A 19,239-nucleotide genomic window follows, 5' to 3' on the forward strand; every position below is an offset into this window, starting at 1 on the left:
AGTGGTAGACTGGGGTTGGAGATGCCTGAGGAGAACAACTTTGGCCATGGTGGAGAGAGGAGGCCTATGTGGCAGGGATGATGGTTGAGACCTGTATGACCAGAGAGCATTCATTCTGCAACCTGGAGGAGAAAACACACCAGACAGCTGTAACCAGTGCACTTGATGGGAATATAGTTGGTATGTTCAAGGGACAGAGAGGACCCAGGGTGGCTAAAACATGGTGAAGAAGAGAAGGGAGAATAAGAAAGCAGAGGTAAGCATGCCAGAGCTAGATCATGGAGGGCCTCTTGGGCCTGATAAGCAGTTTTGTTATCATTTTACAGGAAGTTACTGGAGAGTTTTAGGCAGGGTGTTCATAAGCATGTGCATGTGTGGGTGGGGTGGAGTAGTAGTGAGATGATCTGATTTACACTTTTTAATTACTGTTTTCAGGATGGACTGCTGTGAATGGGTGGGATGGGGTTTAAGAATGAGGTAAGTAGACCAGTTACTTAACCAAGTAAAAGATCATGGTTACTTTAAGTAGAGTAGTATTAGCAGTGGAGAAGGAGAGAAGTGGTGTGTTTGAGACATATTTTGGAGGTAGAGCCAATACGAGTTCTTGGTGAATTAGCAGCACGTCACAGAGGCATACAGTATACTATAATGGATAAGTAGATTGGATTGCGCATGTTTGAATCTCCATGTTGCCACTTAATAGCTTTATGTATTAGCTGTATGATGTTGGATAATTTTTTTAACCACTCTTTGCCTCAGTTTTCTCATCAGTAGATGAGAATAATTATAGTAACCTACCTAATAGGGGTGTTTAAGAGTATATAATTTAATATAGCCACCTGATTCTCAATAAGTGTTCTCAGTTTTTGTCATTGTTTTGTTTTGGTTTTTTAGCTGTTATTGGTTATGGGGTTTGAAGGAAAAAGGAATTTAGGATGACTTACACATTTTTTGGCCAGAGCAAATGAGCTCATAATATGGGGTCTTATAGAGATAAGGAATGCTTTGGGAGTCGGTAGATTTAAGGATGGAGATCAGGTCAGTTTTGTCCACAGTAATCTAAGGCACCTATCAGATGAGCAGGATCATTGCTGGAGGAAGTGACAAGATAGGACTTGTAGGTAGATCTTTCAATCTAAAGTCTGCCTGCTTTCTGCTCTTTGAGAGGCAGGATAAGTGAGTGACTATGAGCACAGAATCTGCAGTCAGACTGCCTGGGTCTGAATTCTAGCTCCGCTAGGTCTGTGTCCTTGGATAAATTGCTTAAACTTTCTGTGCCTCATTTTTAAACCTGTAAAATGGGATAATAGTTTGATAAAGCACTTAAGCAGTTCCTGGCATGTGGAGTATAGTTATATAAAGTGTTCGCTGTTGTTGCTACTTTTAAATCCTGAATATTGCTATAGAAATGCAAAGAAAACAACATTCAAGATACTGTGTGAAGGAAGGACTAACAGGATTCTGGTGACTAATTGCATATGGAGGTTATGTAAAAGGCATCAAAGATGATTCTGAGGTTCTGAGCTAGAGTGACCCATTAATTGAGGGTTAAAGAATAAGAACCTGTTTGGGATGGAGGTGGGGTTGATGATGAGGAGTTGAGTTTTCAATCTATTAACTTTGGAAATAGCCAAGAGAAAATGTCCAGAAAACAGCTTAAAATGTGGGAACTAGAACTTAAGAGAAAGGTCAAGACTAGAAATATAAACATGGAAGCATCTGCTTATAATAGCAGTGGCAACCTGTCTAGAGCAGCCACTGTGGGGACACCAGCTGCAGCAGGGGAAGTGTGGCCAGGGCTGCACACTTCATGGAGCCAGAGGGGGCCAGGAGGAGGCAGGAGCCCCACTTGCTACTGAGTTGGTGGGGCAGGAGCCCCATGCTCTCAGGTGCAGCTGCAGCTGCCCAGCCGCAGCTCCAGACCCAGGCATCACTGCACTCTTGGGGGCCTGGGAAGCCCCCGGTCCCCACAGGTTCAGAAGTGCCTGCTCCCATTCCCCACTCCCAGCACCTGCAGCAGTACGGAACAAAGTTGTGACTGAGCCTGGGTGCTGATGCAACACAGCTGGGTGTGCACACGCTCAGGGCAGTGTTGACATGCCATCCCCCTGCTGCCTCAGCCCCCTCTGGGCTTTGAGCGCCGACGAGCACAGGAGGGAGGCCGGTGGGGCTAAGGGCAGCTTGTTGTGGGCCTGCAGGTATCCCTTGGCACAAACGGCCTGGGCACCATGGACAGCATGTTGATGATGGCAGGAGGAAAACAGGCTCCTGGGCGGGTCCCTGGTGAAACCCTGCCTTCAAACCAGGGATGACCTGAAGCCTGGGGGCCGGGCTGCCACCCCTGGGTGGAGTCTGCAGCCCAGAGTGAGAACCTGTGCTTTTTCCGGGCCCACCCATGGCCACCCATGGACCGATCAGCATGCGCTTCCTCCCTTCTGAGCCCATAAAAACTGCCAGACTCAGCCAGACTTGGACAGATGTAGGGACTACCAGCTGCAGGAAAGAGTTACCCACTTCAGGTCTTCAGGTCTCCTTGACTCATTGGGATGAGCTGCCTGCAGAAAGGAGCTCCCACTGCGGGTCTCCTCTCAGCTGAGAGCTGGACGCTCATCGGAATGACCTGCCTGCAAAAAGTAGCTACCCATTTTGGGTCTCCTGGGAGCTATTCTGTCACTCAATAAAGCTCCTCTCCACCTTGCTCACCCTCCAGTTGTCTGTGTACCTCACTCTTCTGGACATGGGACAAGAACTTGGGACTCACCAAATGGCAGGACTGAAAGAGCTGTAACACAAACAAGGCTGAAACACGCGCCCCCCCAGCCAACACCTGGCTCACCCTCGGCAAGTGTGGGATCCAGGCTGGTAGTGCAAGCTGAGCACAGCCTACCAGGCCAAGTGGGTGGAACGAGCCCAGTAGGTGTGGGCAATATTCAGGTAAAAGGCTCCACCGGCCACAGAGGTTTCTGGCTGGCAAAGCAACACCCCAAGGATCCCATGACACTTAGAGATAATAGCTTAAAGCTACTAGAGTGGATGAGATTTGAGAAAGAGAGAATGAATAGAATGAATATGTGACCATAGACTTGTGTTAGGATTATGTATCTCCAAAGACAGGGCAGGATAGATTGTAGAGGGCAGAAGTACAGAGGCGAGAAAGGTAAGGACATAGTTATAGTCTTATATTTGAGAAATGAAAGGAAAAAAATGGGTAGTAGCTAAGTGTCTTAGTTTGTTCAGGTTGCTATAACAAAATACCATAAACTGGGTGGCATATCAACATCAGAAATTTATTTCTCGCAGTTCTAAAAGCTGGGTGATCCAAGATCAAGGTGCTGGTAGATTGAGTGTCTGGTGTGGGCCTTCTCTCTGGTTCATAAATGGTGCCTTCTCCCTGTGTCCTCACATGATGGAAAGGGTGCAGGGCCTCTTTTATAAGGATACCAATCCTGCTCATGAGGGTTCCGCCCTCATGACCTAATTACCTCCCAAAGCACCCCTCCCCATTCCCCAGCCCCTTATCCCCTGCCAATACCATCACCTTGGGGGCTAAAATTTCAACCTGAATTTCAGGAGGAACATGCACATTCAGACCATAGCATTAAAGAAGGTGTTAAGTCACCTGAGGATGTCTTTAAAAAGATGTTCAGAATCATTTGGGGAAGAACTAGCCATATAAAAAAATAGGATGACAGATAATCCAAATGTCTTAGAATGGTGGAAGCCAATGGGATCTAGGGCAACATAGGCATTATAGCAAATCTAGACAAGGAAGAGGGGAGCAGCTGTCCAAGGATAGGTGTGAAGATAACAATAAGCAAATGTGCAACTACAGCAAAAATTAACATCCTTTATTGAGTGTTTTTGTGTGAAATACTGTGCTTAGCACTTTGTTCTCTCCCTAAATCTTCAGTAGTTCTCTGAGATAGGGACAATTATTATATTCTCTGCAGAAATGAAAAATTGGAAACCATTTAAATATCCATCAACATAAACATTTTAAAAATAAAGTATGGTATATCCACAGAATATCATGTCCTTCAGTAACTTTTTTTTAATGAGGTAGATCTGCCAAAGAAAGGTACCAGTAAAATACTTTTATGTGATAATAAACACACATGTGAAAACTTATCTGTTATCCATCTCTCCTAGTAGACTGAACTTCTCTAGGAGGGACATTGGGTCATATTCATATTCTAACATGGAGTCTTGTGGATTAGTGTCCGCTTGATCAGATGAATGAGTCAACAAATGCCTGTAAAATAGAGATTACTAGTACCACACAGGGCTTGAGTATGTGTATATACGTGTGTGTGTGTGTTTGTCTGTAACCTATAAGCAGAAATTATTACAATATTGTTAGGAAAAATGCCATTCAGAAAAGAAGGTATTAGTTACTATTAGGAAATTAACAGAGAGACTTAATGGGTTTTGGACAACAATGGTGGTGGTTTGCTGGATGCAGTGGCTCACACCTGTAATCTCAACACTTTGGGAGGCCAGTGTGGGCAGATCGCTTGAGCCCAGGAGTTCAAGACCAGTCTTGGCAACATGGTGAAACCTGTCTCTACAAAAAAATATAAAAATTAGCCAGGTGTGGTGGTGCGCACCTGTAGTCCCAGCTGCTTGGGAGGCTGAGGTGGGAGGATCACCTGAGCCCAGGAGGTCTAGGCTGCAGTGAGCCGTGATCACTCCACTACACTCCAGCCTGGGCAATAGAGTGAAAACCTGTCTGAAACAAACAAACAAACAAACAAATCAATGGTGGTGGTTTGAAGAAAATGGTAAAAACAGAACAGATAGTTTCAACTTTGGCAGTGAAAGGAAGAGAGTTTTACGAGTGGGGCTGCCCGTGCTGAATTCTTTCTCTCAATGGTGAATGGGGCAAAAGGTCCCACTTGGGCTGGAGTTGTAAGTCCAAGCTCGTTGTGGTAGATGGTTTGTGAACCAGACTATTTGAAATGCTTAGTTTTTACAACAAAAGAGCTCTTCAGCCATCTAATAGTCCCCTAACTAGATGCTCAGTATGATTCAACATGTATAGAGGCCATTTTAGATCTGAGTACTCTGTCATACAAGTGGAAACAATATCCTAAACAGGCCTATGATTCAAAAAGAAGATTCCAGTTTGCCAATTACAATCTATAAACTGCCTTATTTATTGTTACTGAAATATCATCTGTATTCTGTATGTTTTCATTTGCTTTTTATTTAAGAATCCCACAACTGTCCTGAAGATTGTACATAATGGCCTATTCTAAGGTTACTCATCCTTTTAAAGCAGTAAATACTAGATCTCATCCAAGAGAAATAGGGCTTAATTTTTTCATTTGTTAGAAATCTTGATGAGGCTTTGAAAACAAGTTTTTTCTCACCCTTTTGGAAAACATTTAATTGTGAGGTCTTTATCAAGTAAAAACAGAATTTATAACATTTTAAATGGGTATTTGTTTTTGTTGGATTGTTAAATCACATTTTCTCTTACACATTCATTTAAATCACATGAAAGTCTGCGTGAAATGGCACTTTGACGATGATTCTGGGAACCATCCCTTTGATTGTATGGTGTTTACTGCTGATATATGTATGCTGGTGTTTCTTGCCTTCCATCATACATAAATTTCGGTGGCATATTGAATACCATAGAGAGGAACTGACTGATGATAAATCAAATATTTTACAGCATATTATTGGGACTGTTGGATCCATTACTATAAAAGTGTTATGTTTGATCAGTATTTTCAGAGCTCCCTAATACTGTAATTTATTGGTGCTTCTTAATGTTCTCTGTTAATTATATACAGGTTTCAAAATTGGGTTCAATTTAACAATGTATAATACATGTTATAGTGAATCTTTATCACACAAAAAATGAGTAGCAAATATCCAACACTGTCTTTGATTAGAACTATTAAGTCCAACAGCTTGCATTTAATGAATATAATGTTAATTACATAGTCAACTGGGTAGTTCATGCTCTATTATAAGAATTATATATTAGAATAAAGTTATTTTGATGTATAAGGTGCCAAAGGAAAACTGGTTAACAAGAAAGGGAATAACCTTATATGTGGTTAAGATGTCAAATGAACAATTTTAACTATCATTTTTTTTACAGAGAACACATAAATTGGGTTTTTATTTTTAGTTCCTCCTCTTCCCTTTAGAGTTAAATGATGGAAAATGACTCTCGGTCCCCAAACTGCTCTTATGCATCATTCAAAATAGCCCTGACAGGCTAGCCCCTGTGGTAGTGATGAGGTTTATGGCTTTCCATTCCTTTGTGTTCCATTACTCTGTCTATATCATCAAATTGATTAGTAGGCAGTGGCGAGCAAGGAAAGAAAGGTGGCCGCTGAGAGCCAGCTGGTGTCCATCATTTTAATGAACTGCTTAGAGATGGTTAATATTGTCCTTGCTTCTCATTGTAGCTGATGATGAACAGATCTTTTAAAATGTTTTCCCCCTCCCTTATTCTGCATTACAGGGCCCACTGGAAAATGACTTGGTAGTTCATGTGGCACTTATAGCAGAAAGCCAAAGGTATGAAATCCAAGTGGGTGGTGTGTTTTTTTGTGGGGAGGGGAGGGGAAATGATTGCTTTATGTTTACAATATCGATTATGGTAGAAGAGATTAACTTCAGAAACTCCTTTACAGGCTTTCAAGGATATCATTAATATCACTTTGAATGACCAGCATATTCTTTTTGTGTTTAAAAATAATTTTGTTTGAGAAGTGTCTGTTCATGTCCTTCGCCCACTTTTTGATGGGGTTGTTTGTTTTTTTCTTGTAAATTTGTTTGAGTTCACTGTAGATTCTGGATATTAGCCCTTTGTCAGATGAGTAGGTTGCGAAAATTTTCTCCCATGTTGTAGGTTGCCTATTCACTCTGATGGTAGTTTCTTTTGCTGTGCAGAAGCTCTTTAGTTTAATTAGATCCCATTTGTCAATTTTGTCTTTTGTTGCCATTGCTTTTGGTGTTTTGGACATGAAGTCCTTGCCCACGCCTATGTCCTGAATGGTAATGCCTAGGTTTTCTTCTAGGGTTTTTATGGTTTTAGGTCTAACGTTTAAATCTTTAATCCATCTTGAATTGATTTTTGTATAAGGTGTAAGGAAGGGATCCAGTTTCAGCTTTCTACATATGGCTAGCCAGTTTTCCCAGCACCATTTATTAAATAGGGAATCCTTTCCCCATTGCTTGCTTTTCTCAGGTTTGTCAAAGATCAGATAGTTGTAGGTAAGCGGCGTTATTTCTGAGGGCTCTGTTCTGTTCCATTGATCTATATTTCTGTTTTGGTACCAGTACATGAAAAAATGCTCATCATCACTGGCCATCAGAGAAATGCAAATCAAAACCACTATGAGATATCATCTCACACCAGTTAGAATGGCAATCATTAAAAAGTCAGGAAACAACAGGTGCTGGAGAGGATGTGGAGAAATAGGAACACTTTTACACTGTTGGTGGGACTGTAAACTAGTTCAACCATTGTGGAAGTCAGTGTGGCGATTCCTCAGGGATCTAGAACTAGAAATACCATTTGACCCAGCCATCCCATTACTGGGTATATACCCAAATGACTATAAATCATGCTGCTATAAAGACACATGCACACGTATGTTTATTGCGGCATTATTCACAATAGCAAAGACTTGGAACCAACCCAAATGTCCAACAATGATAGACTGGATTAAGAAAATGTGGCACATATACACCATGGAATACTATGCAGCCATAAAAATGATGAGTTCATGTCCTTTGTAGGGACATGGATGAAATTGGAAACCATCATTCTCAGTAAACTATCGCAAGAACAAAAAACCAAACACCGCATATTCTCACTCATAGGTGGGAATTGAACAATGAGATCACATGGACACAGGAAGGGGAATATCACACTCTGGGGACTGTGGTGGGGAGGGGGGAGGGATAGCATTGGGAGATATACCTAATGCTAGATGACGAGTTAGTGGGTGCAGCACACCAGCATGGCACATGTATACATATGTAACTAACCTGCACAATGTGCACATGTACCCTAAAACTTAAAGTATAATTTAAAAAAAAAAAATTAAAAAAAAAATAATAATAATTTTGTTTTAGTTGAGGTGAATATTAAAGACTGACCAGTGCCAGTGTTGCCTGGGTTGTAGTTTTGAGAAATTCATGCAAACACATGGGGATTACCAAAATCAGTGCTTACCCTCCCTGTCAGCCCCTAATGTTTCCATGTGATGCTTCATGGAGGATCAATATGGGCCTCTGAAATCTAGTGCAGATGGCAAATTGCTAATACTAACAAATTAATAATGCCCTCCAAGTTAACATGTTCCCTTTTATCCTCCTCCTTCACTGCTTCCTAAACTGTAAATGCGTTGTCTTAAAACGTCTCTTTTTATCCCTATGATCTTTAGACTTCAAGTTTTTCTGAACACATATGGTATTCAAACTCAAACTCCTCAACAAGTAGAACCCATTCAGATATGGCCTCAGCAGGAGCTTGTGAAAGTAAGTGATTCTGCCTTTTACTTTCCTTACTTTGTAGAGGTACTAGAGCTTGATGGTTGGACTTAGTTTACAGACAAGTCACACAGTTAAAATCTGATTCTGATATAGGACCAGTAATCCAAAAGCTTCTAATTAAATTGAGAAGTCCACTTTAATGGACATTGTTACTAAAAAAAAACTTTGCACTGTGTATGTGTGTGTGTGCATGTGTGTGTACGTTATGTTTATAGGTCTTGTTGATTCCTACTTCTTTCTAAACTCTATTACTAACCTAGGCTGAGCAGTTAAATAACAAGTTAGTCTTAATTTTAATAGGAGTAAAATTATTCTTATATTTTGATTTGATTTTTTTCCTCTTATCAAAATGTATTCTTACATTTTGATTTGGTTTTTTCATCCTTTTATCTTTGATTTTTTCATCTTTGATTATCAAAAAATATTTAGGTGTGAGAAGGTTTGTTTAAAAAAAAATGTACTCATACCTAAATATTTTTGATATTCACTACTTTCCTTTTTTTCTCTTGCCTTACTGTTTGGTGTCTGAAGTAATTTCAACCCCTTTGATTTGCTGGGTCTCAAAGCAATTATAAAGTAAAAGTAACATCTGTATTTATCATTGATGTAGTTCCATACCTATTTGGGATGGAATTAAAAGGTGACATTTGAGGCCTTTTGCACACACTGCTCTACAGATGGATCCATTATTGCCTATGCTTGTGAATGTTCTTGCTCGTTAGAGACAGGACATTGTTGACTCCTACCCACTACTTATTTATACACTGCCATTTTTATTTAGTAATTGTGAAAAACAACATAAGAACAAACTGCTCAGTGTTTAGTAGAAGTCTTTATAACAGTGTATCTCAAGTGGACATGATTAAGTTTATTAGGTTAAATATAAATGGTTGTAGTCAAAGTCTTGTTGCTATAACAGAAAAATGAAGGCTTAGAGAAGAGAGGTACATGTTACATGGGAAAATGCAGGACTCCAGTATCAGGCCTGGATCTTGACATTAGGCAACACAAACCAGAACCTGGGTGTCAGGTCACCAAGAGCACCAGCTCTTGGAGAGTCCTTATACCTTCTCCAATAAATTTAACCACCACTACCCTGCCAAGAGATAAAGCTGAAAATACAAGGATCCCTAGAGTAGGTAACAATTTAAACTCACGCCCAGATGTACATAATGGTACAAGGCAAGGAGCGGAGGCAACGTGGAGGGAGAGAGAAGGATGCCAAAATCTAAGGCTCTTATGCTGTGCTCTTAGTATTCAGCTGCAGGCTGTCGGCTGCTAATACACTTTTATGCTCTCCTGCTGAAAGCTCTAGAGAACGCCAGCAAAGCTTATTCTTTGATAAACATACTCTTAAAACAAATTAACCCAAATCTGTTTTTTCTAGTTTAATTAATATTAGCAACTTATTTTAATAGTAGGTGAGTTTATATCCTACCAGACAACATGCAGTCAAGATTTAAAAGGCTAACATGGTGAGCAAATGACTTGAATGTGGTATTCATTCATTCAGCAACAAACACATGCTATATGCAGAGCACTGTGTAGGACACTCATATGAAATGACTTTGTCCCTGTTCTCAGTGACCTCTGAGTTTATTGGTTTGACAGGAAAAAAACAGTGAATTACAGTTCACTTTGATAACTGTTATAATAGATGTTCATACAAAGTGCTTGTGAATCAGAGGCAGTAGAAGGCATTCTGTTACAGAGCAAGTAAAGACTTACAACAGTTCCTGGCTTATTTTACATCTTGTTTTAAAAATGGTGTTAACAAATGACTTGCAATTTTGGTGTAGTGTGGCTGAAAAGACAGACTTGTGAGCAAGAACCAACCTTCCTGTGCATGTGTTGAGATGGAAGATTGTTTTTTGGTTGTAGCTGTAGCCTCTGTGTTCCTAAGTAGCTGCTCTTTGGATATATACTAAGATATATTGCCTAGTATTCTGCTCCTTATAAGTCTGCCTTTTAAAAGTAAAGATGTTCCCTCAAATCTTAGCTGATGCACATATTCTTATGCCAGCGGTTGCTCCCTTTCTTCTGAGAAGCCACTCCCTCCCTCAGCCCACTGAAGAGGATGTGAGGGCAGACAGCTGAGAGCAGGGCTTTTACACAGCATGTGGTTAATATTCATGATGTGATGACTGTAGTGTGATTTGCTTCATGGGGATCTGAATACAGAATTCTGCTCTATGTATTTGCAGGTAGTTTCTGCTCTATGTATTTCCGGGTAGTTTGGTCACTACTGTGTCTTTCAGTACACTAAATGGTATGAATGTGTACAACATGGGGGCAGTGTTATATGCACCCTGGAATGTGGGAAGCACTAAATAAATTGTCACAGACCTGCCATACCATGGTTCAGAAAGTTGAGAATCCTTTTACTGTAATAAAGAGTAGTATTTAAAGGACCCCCACCTAGATCAACACATTTTACCATACATTTATTTCTGAAAATTTGAAACTATTAATATATGAGGGAAAGGGGGCTGCATCTAGTGTTATGTGCTATGGTTTCAGTGCAGCTATGCAAAATAATGCTTATAAAGCACTGTTTCTGGCCAGTTGACTTTGTCTAAAACCACTGCTATTCCAGAATCAATATTCACAGCATGTGTGGCTCAGGAGAACATTCAGTTGCTCCCTCATTCAACTATCAAGTATTTCCTGAGCACCAGCTACATACTAGGCACAGTGCCAACTTGGGCTGCTGTTCTACAGGAATGTACAATTCGAAAGGAGAAAGAGATACAAACCCAACTCTCACATAGATGGGTGCACTATGTCAGTGAACAGAGAGCTCTGGCAACACCACTAATTTTGTATACAATGAAGTTATTATTTGAAATCAGTCCAAATCACAATCAGTAGATTGTGTAGAGATAGTTGGTTTGATTTTCCATTTAGGAAAATATAGGTTAGATGTATTTCTGTCATTAAATGTAAAAATAAATTGCAGACAGATCAAAAATTGAAAACTTTTAAAATTATTTAAATATAAAAGCACTAGAATAAAAAAATAAGGGAATATGTTTTAGCTGTTGGGAAGGGAAGTCCATTTTTAGAATGATACCAGTGCCAAAAAGCCATTGAGGAAATGATTGACAAATACTGTATAACTAAATATAGCAAACAGCCTGGCATATCAAAGGTGCTTGTGAAATTTTCTAGTAGAAAAATGTTTATATTGAAATACCACATGTTGAAATGAGATTCCACCTACTGTGCAGTCATTCTCACATTTCATAACAACACTGAAGAGGAGCAAACTGGGCAAAGTATTTGATTTAAGGGGCAATACTCAATATACCAAGATTTCTTGAAATAAAAAAGAATGCCAAATTCCCCATAGAAAAGGGAACAAATGAAAAAAGTTACAGAACATACAAAGAGTCATTAAATATATTAGAAAATGCTGAACCACAAAATATTTTAATATAGTAGTTTAAAAATAAAATGAAATATTATTTTGACCCAAGAAGGTGGCAAGGCCTATACACAGTTAATACCAATGTAAATTGGTACATTATTTCTAGAGGGTGACCAATCTCACATTATATTTCAAAGAGAATGTATTCTCTTTGATCCAGCAAGTCTAGGAAATTATCCTGCAGATATAATAACACACTGTCCAAAGATGTTTATTGAATTATTTTTAAAATAACAAAAAATTGGGAGCTATCTTTATCAGGAGATAGGAGTTTAAAAAGGTAAAGGGGCTTCTTGATTAGATTAAGTGCTCAGCTCTGACATTGATTAACTCATAATTCATTCCAAGACTATCTGTTTTTAACCTTATAGACATTCTAGAAGTTTCTGCTCCACTGTGGCACCCTTCCCTATTTTGTAATACTTCTGCAGACTTTCCCCCTCATTTTTTATGTATTTATTTATGTATTTATTTTTGAAATGTAGTTTCTCTCTTGTTGCCCAGACTGGAGTGCAATGGCACCATCGTGGTTCACTGCAACCTCTGCTTCCTGGGTTCAAGCAATTCTTCTGCCTCAGCCTCCTGAGTAGCTAGGATTACAGCCATGTGTCACCACGCCCGGCTAATTTTTGTATTATTAGTAGAGACCGGGTTTCACCATGTCGGCCAGGCTGGTCTTGAACTCCTGATCTCAGGTGATCCACCCACCTCAGCCTCCCAAAGTTTTGGGATTACAGGCGTGAGCCACTGCGCCCAGCTTTCCTCTTCAGTTTTAATATTTCTTCAATCATTTCAACATTGAAATGTACAGAAAATGCATAGACTCATTTTAATCTCTTTTTATTTTTTGAGACGGAGTCTCGCTCTGTTGCCCAGGCTGGAGTGCAGTGGCACGATCATGGCTCACTGCAAGTTCTGCCTCCTGGGTTCATGCCATTTTCCTTTCTCAGCCTCCCTAGTAGCTGGGACTACAGGCACCCGCCACCACGCCTGGCTAATTTTTTGTATTTTTGGTAGAGACGGGGTTTCACCATGTTAGCCAGGGTGGTCTCGATCTCCTGACCTTGTGATCTGCCCGCCTCGGCTTCCCAAAGTGCTGGGATTACAGGCGTGAGCCACCACGCCCAGCCCATTTTAACATCTTGAAACTGGAATACCACAATATTAAGTTCAAAAAATGGGACACAGAATATATATGAACCCATTTATGTAAATATACACACATATTGACCTGTGTATAATATGAGTATATATTTATTGATGTACTTTTAAGAGTCTTTAACCCTACCTTGGTGCCCCTTAGGGATCATACAATGAACTATATATACCCCTTTCAGCGTATACCAAAGAAATAGTTGTTGCAAAAGGGATTGTGAAAATAAACAGGAACATTCACTTTGAGTACGTGGTTTGAACATTTCATAAAATGTATATAATCAGAAAAAATCAATGAAGCCATTTTCATTTTGGTGGGAAATACTTAAAGGTGGAAATTTAGTAGGAGATTATGGCCCTAGTTTTTAAAATGTTAAACAACTGGATTTTTTTAATAATACAGGAAGCATTAGCCTCTCTGTGTTCTTTTACGATCAGAGCCATGCAAGTTGTACATTTATAGCAGTATCAAATTTAAGAATGTTGCTAAGTAGATCTGCAAAAGTTTTGCTCTCAAATCTCTCAGTAATCCAAAATCTAAGTTGACATCTTTGGCTAGCTTGTCTTCCTACAAATTTTTGGATTAGGGTTCCCTAGCTTCTTTCTCTCTGGAAAGATCAAAAATTAACAGGACAATACTCAGGGGTGAGAAAGTGACATGGATTCTTACCTGACTCTAATTTACAAACTTGTGTCTTACAGGCTTATTTGCAGCTGGGTATCAATGAAAAGTTAGGACTCTCTGGAAGGCCAGACAGGCCCATTGGCTGCCTCGGTACATCAAAGGTACTCATGAAATGTCCTCAAAAAGTAGTTTTTGGATTCTAATACCGCATACTGAAATGGTGCTTGACCTGCTATGCATCCTTTTTCATTTTCATTATGTACTGAGACTACTTATCTGAAGTATTATTTTCTGCTAGTAAACATTACTTATTTAGCATCATATCATGGAAGTCTTATAAATATGAAGGAGCACCTCACTGCTAAATATATTTTTTCTAAGCTTTGTAAAATATCTAATTATAACAATATTTACTCACAGACTTTTCCATCATATTAGAGGTAGGCTGCTTTAAGTTTATTGGTATACTGATTCCATCAAGAAACTTAAAAAATTTTAAATATTATCTGGATGTCGCAAGCTATTAATTTATGTGCTTATTCAGAATTAGACATCAATTTTTATTTTTATTGAGACTTACAGCACTGCACCTTTGCCTTTGGTATGTTCTTTAGTTATTTGTTTTAAAACTTTTTCCCTTACAGATTTATCGCATTCTAGGAAAGACTGTGGTTTGTTACCCGATTATTTTCGACCTAAGTGATTTCTACATGTCTCAGGATGTTTTCCTGCTGATAGATGACATAAAGGTAGCTTTGGAACACCTTTCTTAAAAATGGAATGACTTTGTTTCCACTGATTTTATCGTATGTTACTATATTGAGTACTCCCAGGTATCTGTGACACTGGGTTAACACAGTGTAAAGCATGACAGTAAAACCACCCGCATAGCTTTGGAGAGTGTAAATTACTTGCAGCATTGGCATAATAGATGACCTCGTCTTATATACAGTTGTATGACTGCCCCTTGTGCCTTTATACAAATGAAATGAAAAGGTACAATTCAGAAAAACAGGGGGACCTATTTTGAAAAATATGTTCATATGACAGTTTATGTCTTTTTGAACAAAAGGTAAATTAGCAAAATAATTTTATTTATGAAAAATATCCAGTAAAACCTCAACTAACTCATAACTCCATGAGTTAAAATCTTCACTCCCTTTTCTACTGACAGAGCAGAGAAGGTTAGAATCATGATTTACAGCATGAAATCTGGAGCCAGACTGCATTCGTTAAAATCTTGGCTCTGCCACTTGCCAGCTGTGTGTTCTTGGGCAAGTTACTTAACTCCTCTGTGCCTTGTTTTCCCATCTGTAAAACTGAATAATAATTAAGGGGTGTTCTGAAGATTAAAAGAATTAATATATGTAAAGTACTAAGAATAGTGCCTGGCATATGGTGAAGTATTATGTAAGTTTTTGATGTGATGATGATGATTTTATGTAAGTCTTTCAGATGACTGATTGATTGACAGATAGATAGATAGATAGATATTTAATCAAATAAAGAGCTCCCTCTACATTGCTAATGGTCTGTATAAATTCAGTCCAGTCTCTTCCACCTGCTGTAATATAAATCCCTAGTAATATGAAGTGAGTTAATCTTCTGGACGGCTGGCATGATTGTTCCCCCTGAGGCCATTCTTGAACTGTATTTTGTAGGCTTTTTTAAAAAAGGAGGCCAAGCGCATTGGCTCATACCTGTAATCCCAGCACTTTGGGAGGCTGAGGCAGGTGGATCACTTGAGCCCAGGAGTTCTAGACCAGTCTTGGCAGTCTCTAAATAAATAAACAAATAAATAGATTAAAATTTTTAAAAAGGGGGGAAAGAACATTAAAACAAATGTAGCGTGATTACTTTTAAGAATAAAGTTTGAAATCATTGAACTCAAAGTGGTGTTCAGCATAACTTGCGTGTACCCAGAGAACCTGCTAGAGTACTTCTACCCCTAAGTAGTCTAAGTTATTCAGGGTTGGATTGTGAACTGTCTTGCTACATAAGAATTTTATTGGCTCTTTGGCACTCATGGTTGAGCATCCTGTTCATCTTAGATACTGTGCCATTACATCCTACCTCATTCTGTTTGACAGAATGCGCTGCAGTTCATTAAACAATATTGGAAAATGCATGGACGTCCACTTTTCCTTGTTCTCATCCGGGAAGACAATATAAGGTAGGTTGATAAAAGAAGTAAGGTACGTGTGTCTCACTGACATGAACGCAGTGAGCCCTTGGGAAGGAAGGCCTCCTTGGATGTTTTTGTATCCTTCTTAGTATGTGGTGGAATACTTTGTATATATAAGGGGCACTTAGTATTAGATTATTAATTTACCATTCTGTTGTTAATCTGTACATTTTGTTTATTTATATTTTTTAGAGGTAGCCGGTTCAACCCCATATTAGATATGCTGGCAGCCCTTAAAAAAGGAATAATTGGAGGAGTCAAAGTTCATGTGGATCGTCTACAGGTAGCCTTCTGATTTTCAGTATGCATCTATTTTCAGGACAGTTAATCTACAATACGGCTATGTTTCTTAATGTATGGTCTATTTAAGGTTTTTGACTTAAGGTTTTAGTCTCTACCTATCTTCCTATTCCTATTGTCACTTTTCCAGTTTATCTGATCCCACCAAGTCAGATGCTTGAACACTTGTAGCAATTTCCTGTGCAGAATTTTAGACTTCAGTAGCTCATCTCTAAAAGCTGGGTCCATAGTGGTGTAGTGACCTGCTTTATAACCTTGGGCTTTTAGGGGCAAGTTGGCTGACTATTGGTCCAGTACTCTTTTCCCTCTCTATACTAACATCCAACCTGGGAATAAACCTTGTTCCATTCAGAACTTCACAGCATTATCTTCACAGCTCCTGAATTACAGAAACATTCTTTGGTTCACTGTTGGTCATAACAGCCTCTCTGTCCACAGTTCTCTCCTACTAAACACTCTTTGTGCTTCAGCCAATACAATAATTACTGTGTCTTGAATTTTGTGGGGTTCTGTCCCTCTGCTCACACCATTTTCTCTGCCTGGCCTATCCTTCCTTCTTTCAAGGTCACTGGGCTTTGAGGTCTTACCAGACTTTAAGGGCAGCTCTACAAAATCATGCAGACCACAAATATACTTCTATTCTTCACCATGCTTTCATAACCTTTAACTTAAACTACTAAGACTGCGGTCTATTATATAGGCTTATATACTTTATTTCTGTAAAATAATAATGATTATTCCATGGGGTCTTTCACATAGTAGGTTCTCAGTATTAAATAAGAAAGAGGAAAGTTTATAAAGAAAGACCTACGTAGTAGTATAAATGGCATGTTTATATACTCATTCCCTGGTGATTGTATTTTGCATACTTGATTTTTACCTAAGCATTTATCTTTTTTCCTTTATTTTCTGTTGCTTTGTCTTTTTGTAATGCCTCCTGGGGCAATTTCTTTGATTTTTATCTTGCAGTTCTTCTATTGAGTTTTGCATGTTGGCTATCATGTTTTAAATTTTCGTTTTTCATACTATTCTGTCCTATGGATGTTTCATGGATGTCATATTTTATCTTTTCTGAGGATACCAACTAGAGGTTTTCTTTTTTTTCTTCAATTTTCCTTTCCTCTGTATTATCTCTTTCGGGGTTTTTTCCCTCAGTCTTTCATGTTGGAGGCATTTGTCAGATGTCTGGTATTCTTTAGCTATTTATTCATTTTTAAAAGTAAAGGAGTAAAAAGTTCATAGGAAGCTGTGTGCTTGGGTACAAAGATTCTTTTTTTCTTTTCTTACTATTTCAGCTTTTATTTTTGATTCAGGGGGATACATATACCTGGGTATATGCATGATGCTGATATTTGGGGTGTGAGCGGTCCCATCATCTAGGTTCTAAGCACAGTTCGCAATAGTTTTTCAATCCTTGCGCTCCTTCCTGCTCTAGTGGTCTTTTTTTTTTTTTTTTAAATACATACCCAGTAATAGGATTGCTGGGTTGAATGGTAGTTCTGTTTTAAGTTCTCTGAGAAATCTCCAAACTGTTTTCCACAGTGGCTAAACTAATTGACATTCCCACCAAACAGTGTATAAACATTCCCTTTTCTCTACAGCTTCACCAGCATCTATTGTTTTTTGACTTTTAGTACTAGCCATTCTGACTGGTGTGGGATGGTATCTCGTTGTGGGTTGTTTTTGTTGTTGTTGTTGTTGTTTATTTCTTTTGTTTGTTTGAGAGACAGGGTCTCGCTCTGTCCCCCAGGCTGGAGTGCAGTAGAGTACACAGCTCACTGCTCTCTCAACCACCCAAGCTCAAGGGATCCTCCCACCTCAGCCTCCCAAGTAGCTGGGACTACAGATACATGCCACTATGCCCAACTAATTTTTTAGTTTTTTGTAGAGACAGCATCTTGCTATGTTGCCCAGGCTGGTCTCAAACTCCTGGGCTCAAGTGATCCTCCTGCCTCGGCCTCCCGAAGTGCTAGGATTACAGGCATAAGCCACTGCACCCAACCTCATTGTGGCTTTGATTCGCATTTCTCTGATGCTTAGTGATATTGGGCTTTTTTTTTTTTTAATGTTTCTTCCTTTGTGTAGGAGAAAGATTCTTCATGAATTCACTTATAAGATGATCTGATGGCAAAAGCTCCTTTTTGTTGTAGAAAGCTTCAGATGCCAATATTTAGAATTCTTTTCTCTAAGGCTTTTCAGGCTGCCCAGAAAGTACATCTCTAACCTCATGACCAAAGGACATAAACTTTGTTTCCATGTCCTGAAAGCAGGGTGGAGGAAGGGAACCAGGGATCCCACTGTGAAGTATGCAGTCTCCAGCAAATCCACTGTTTAATCCTTGTATCTCCTGCTCTCCACTGTGCCTTATACTCTTGAGTGCAGTGTCTTTAACCAGAGAAAAAGCCTTTTGTCTCTCAAAAATCAGGGAGCTGGAAGAAGATAGTAACTCCCTAAGTGTTTAGAGAATGGAAAGGAACTTTTGGACCCAGTCTTCCTATGTGGAGTGTCCGTGAATCCCAGCAGTGTCTGGATCTTAGGGTCCTGAGGCTCTTTCCTGTTCTCTTTGTCCTAATGGATTTATACCTTAGTGGGTTTATACCTTAAACATTTTTTTCCACTATCATTTTTGGGATTTTAGGAAAAACAGGAGTTAAAGATATGTCCTGCTCATATTAACCAGAAATCTACTTTTGATTTTATGCTTAAGTGTCCCTCCCATTCCAGGATGTACCTAGGCATTTTTCTATTCCTTTTAAGAAATATGTGGGCCTATATGGAAAAAAAAGACCTAGATAATTTTGAAGAGAAATATAAGATTTGAATAAATAATGGGCTATACCATATTCTTGGATGAAAAGACTATTACAAAAATGTGAGTACCTCCTAAATTAGTCTACTAGTTTATTATAATCATGGTAATTTCAGTGGAGTAGAGCTTTTGGCAATTTCATATGGTTAAGGACAAAAATTAGAGTTCAGGGCCCACCAGGGAAGAGGGATTTCAATAAATACTTCAGA

The 19,239-nt window shown here is 39.2% G+C and overlaps 1 protein-coding gene across 15 annotated transcripts in view; it reads left to right on the plus strand.

Moving 5' to 3' along the window:
- The window catches only part of PHKB (phosphorylase kinase regulatory subunit beta), a 240,879-nt gene that overhangs the window by 175,136 nt on the left and 46,504 nt on the right, over window positions 1-19,239 (plus strand). For all 15 annotated transcript variants that reach the window (XM_063797099.1, XM_009430740.5, XM_063797100.1 and 12 more), the window contains 6 exons: window positions 6,485-6,540; window positions 8,418-8,511; window positions 13,814-13,897; window positions 14,381-14,485; window positions 15,827-15,909; window positions 16,114-16,204. In XM_063797099.1, coding sequence (XP_063653169.1) covers window positions 6,485-6,540; window positions 8,418-8,511; window positions 13,814-13,897; window positions 14,381-14,485; window positions 15,827-15,909; window positions 16,114-16,204 — 513 coding nt within the window. The remainder of the gene's footprint in view (window positions 1-6,484; window positions 6,541-8,417; window positions 8,512-13,813; window positions 13,898-14,380; window positions 14,486-15,826; window positions 15,910-16,113; window positions 16,205-19,239) is intronic.

The sequence above is a fragment of the Pan troglodytes genome, chromosome 18 (assembly GCF_028858775.2).
Source record: "Pan troglodytes isolate AG18354 chromosome 18, NHGRI_mPanTro3-v2.0_pri, whole genome shotgun sequence".
Classification (NCBI taxonomy): Eukaryota; Metazoa; Chordata; class Mammalia; order Primates; family Hominidae; genus Pan; species Pan troglodytes.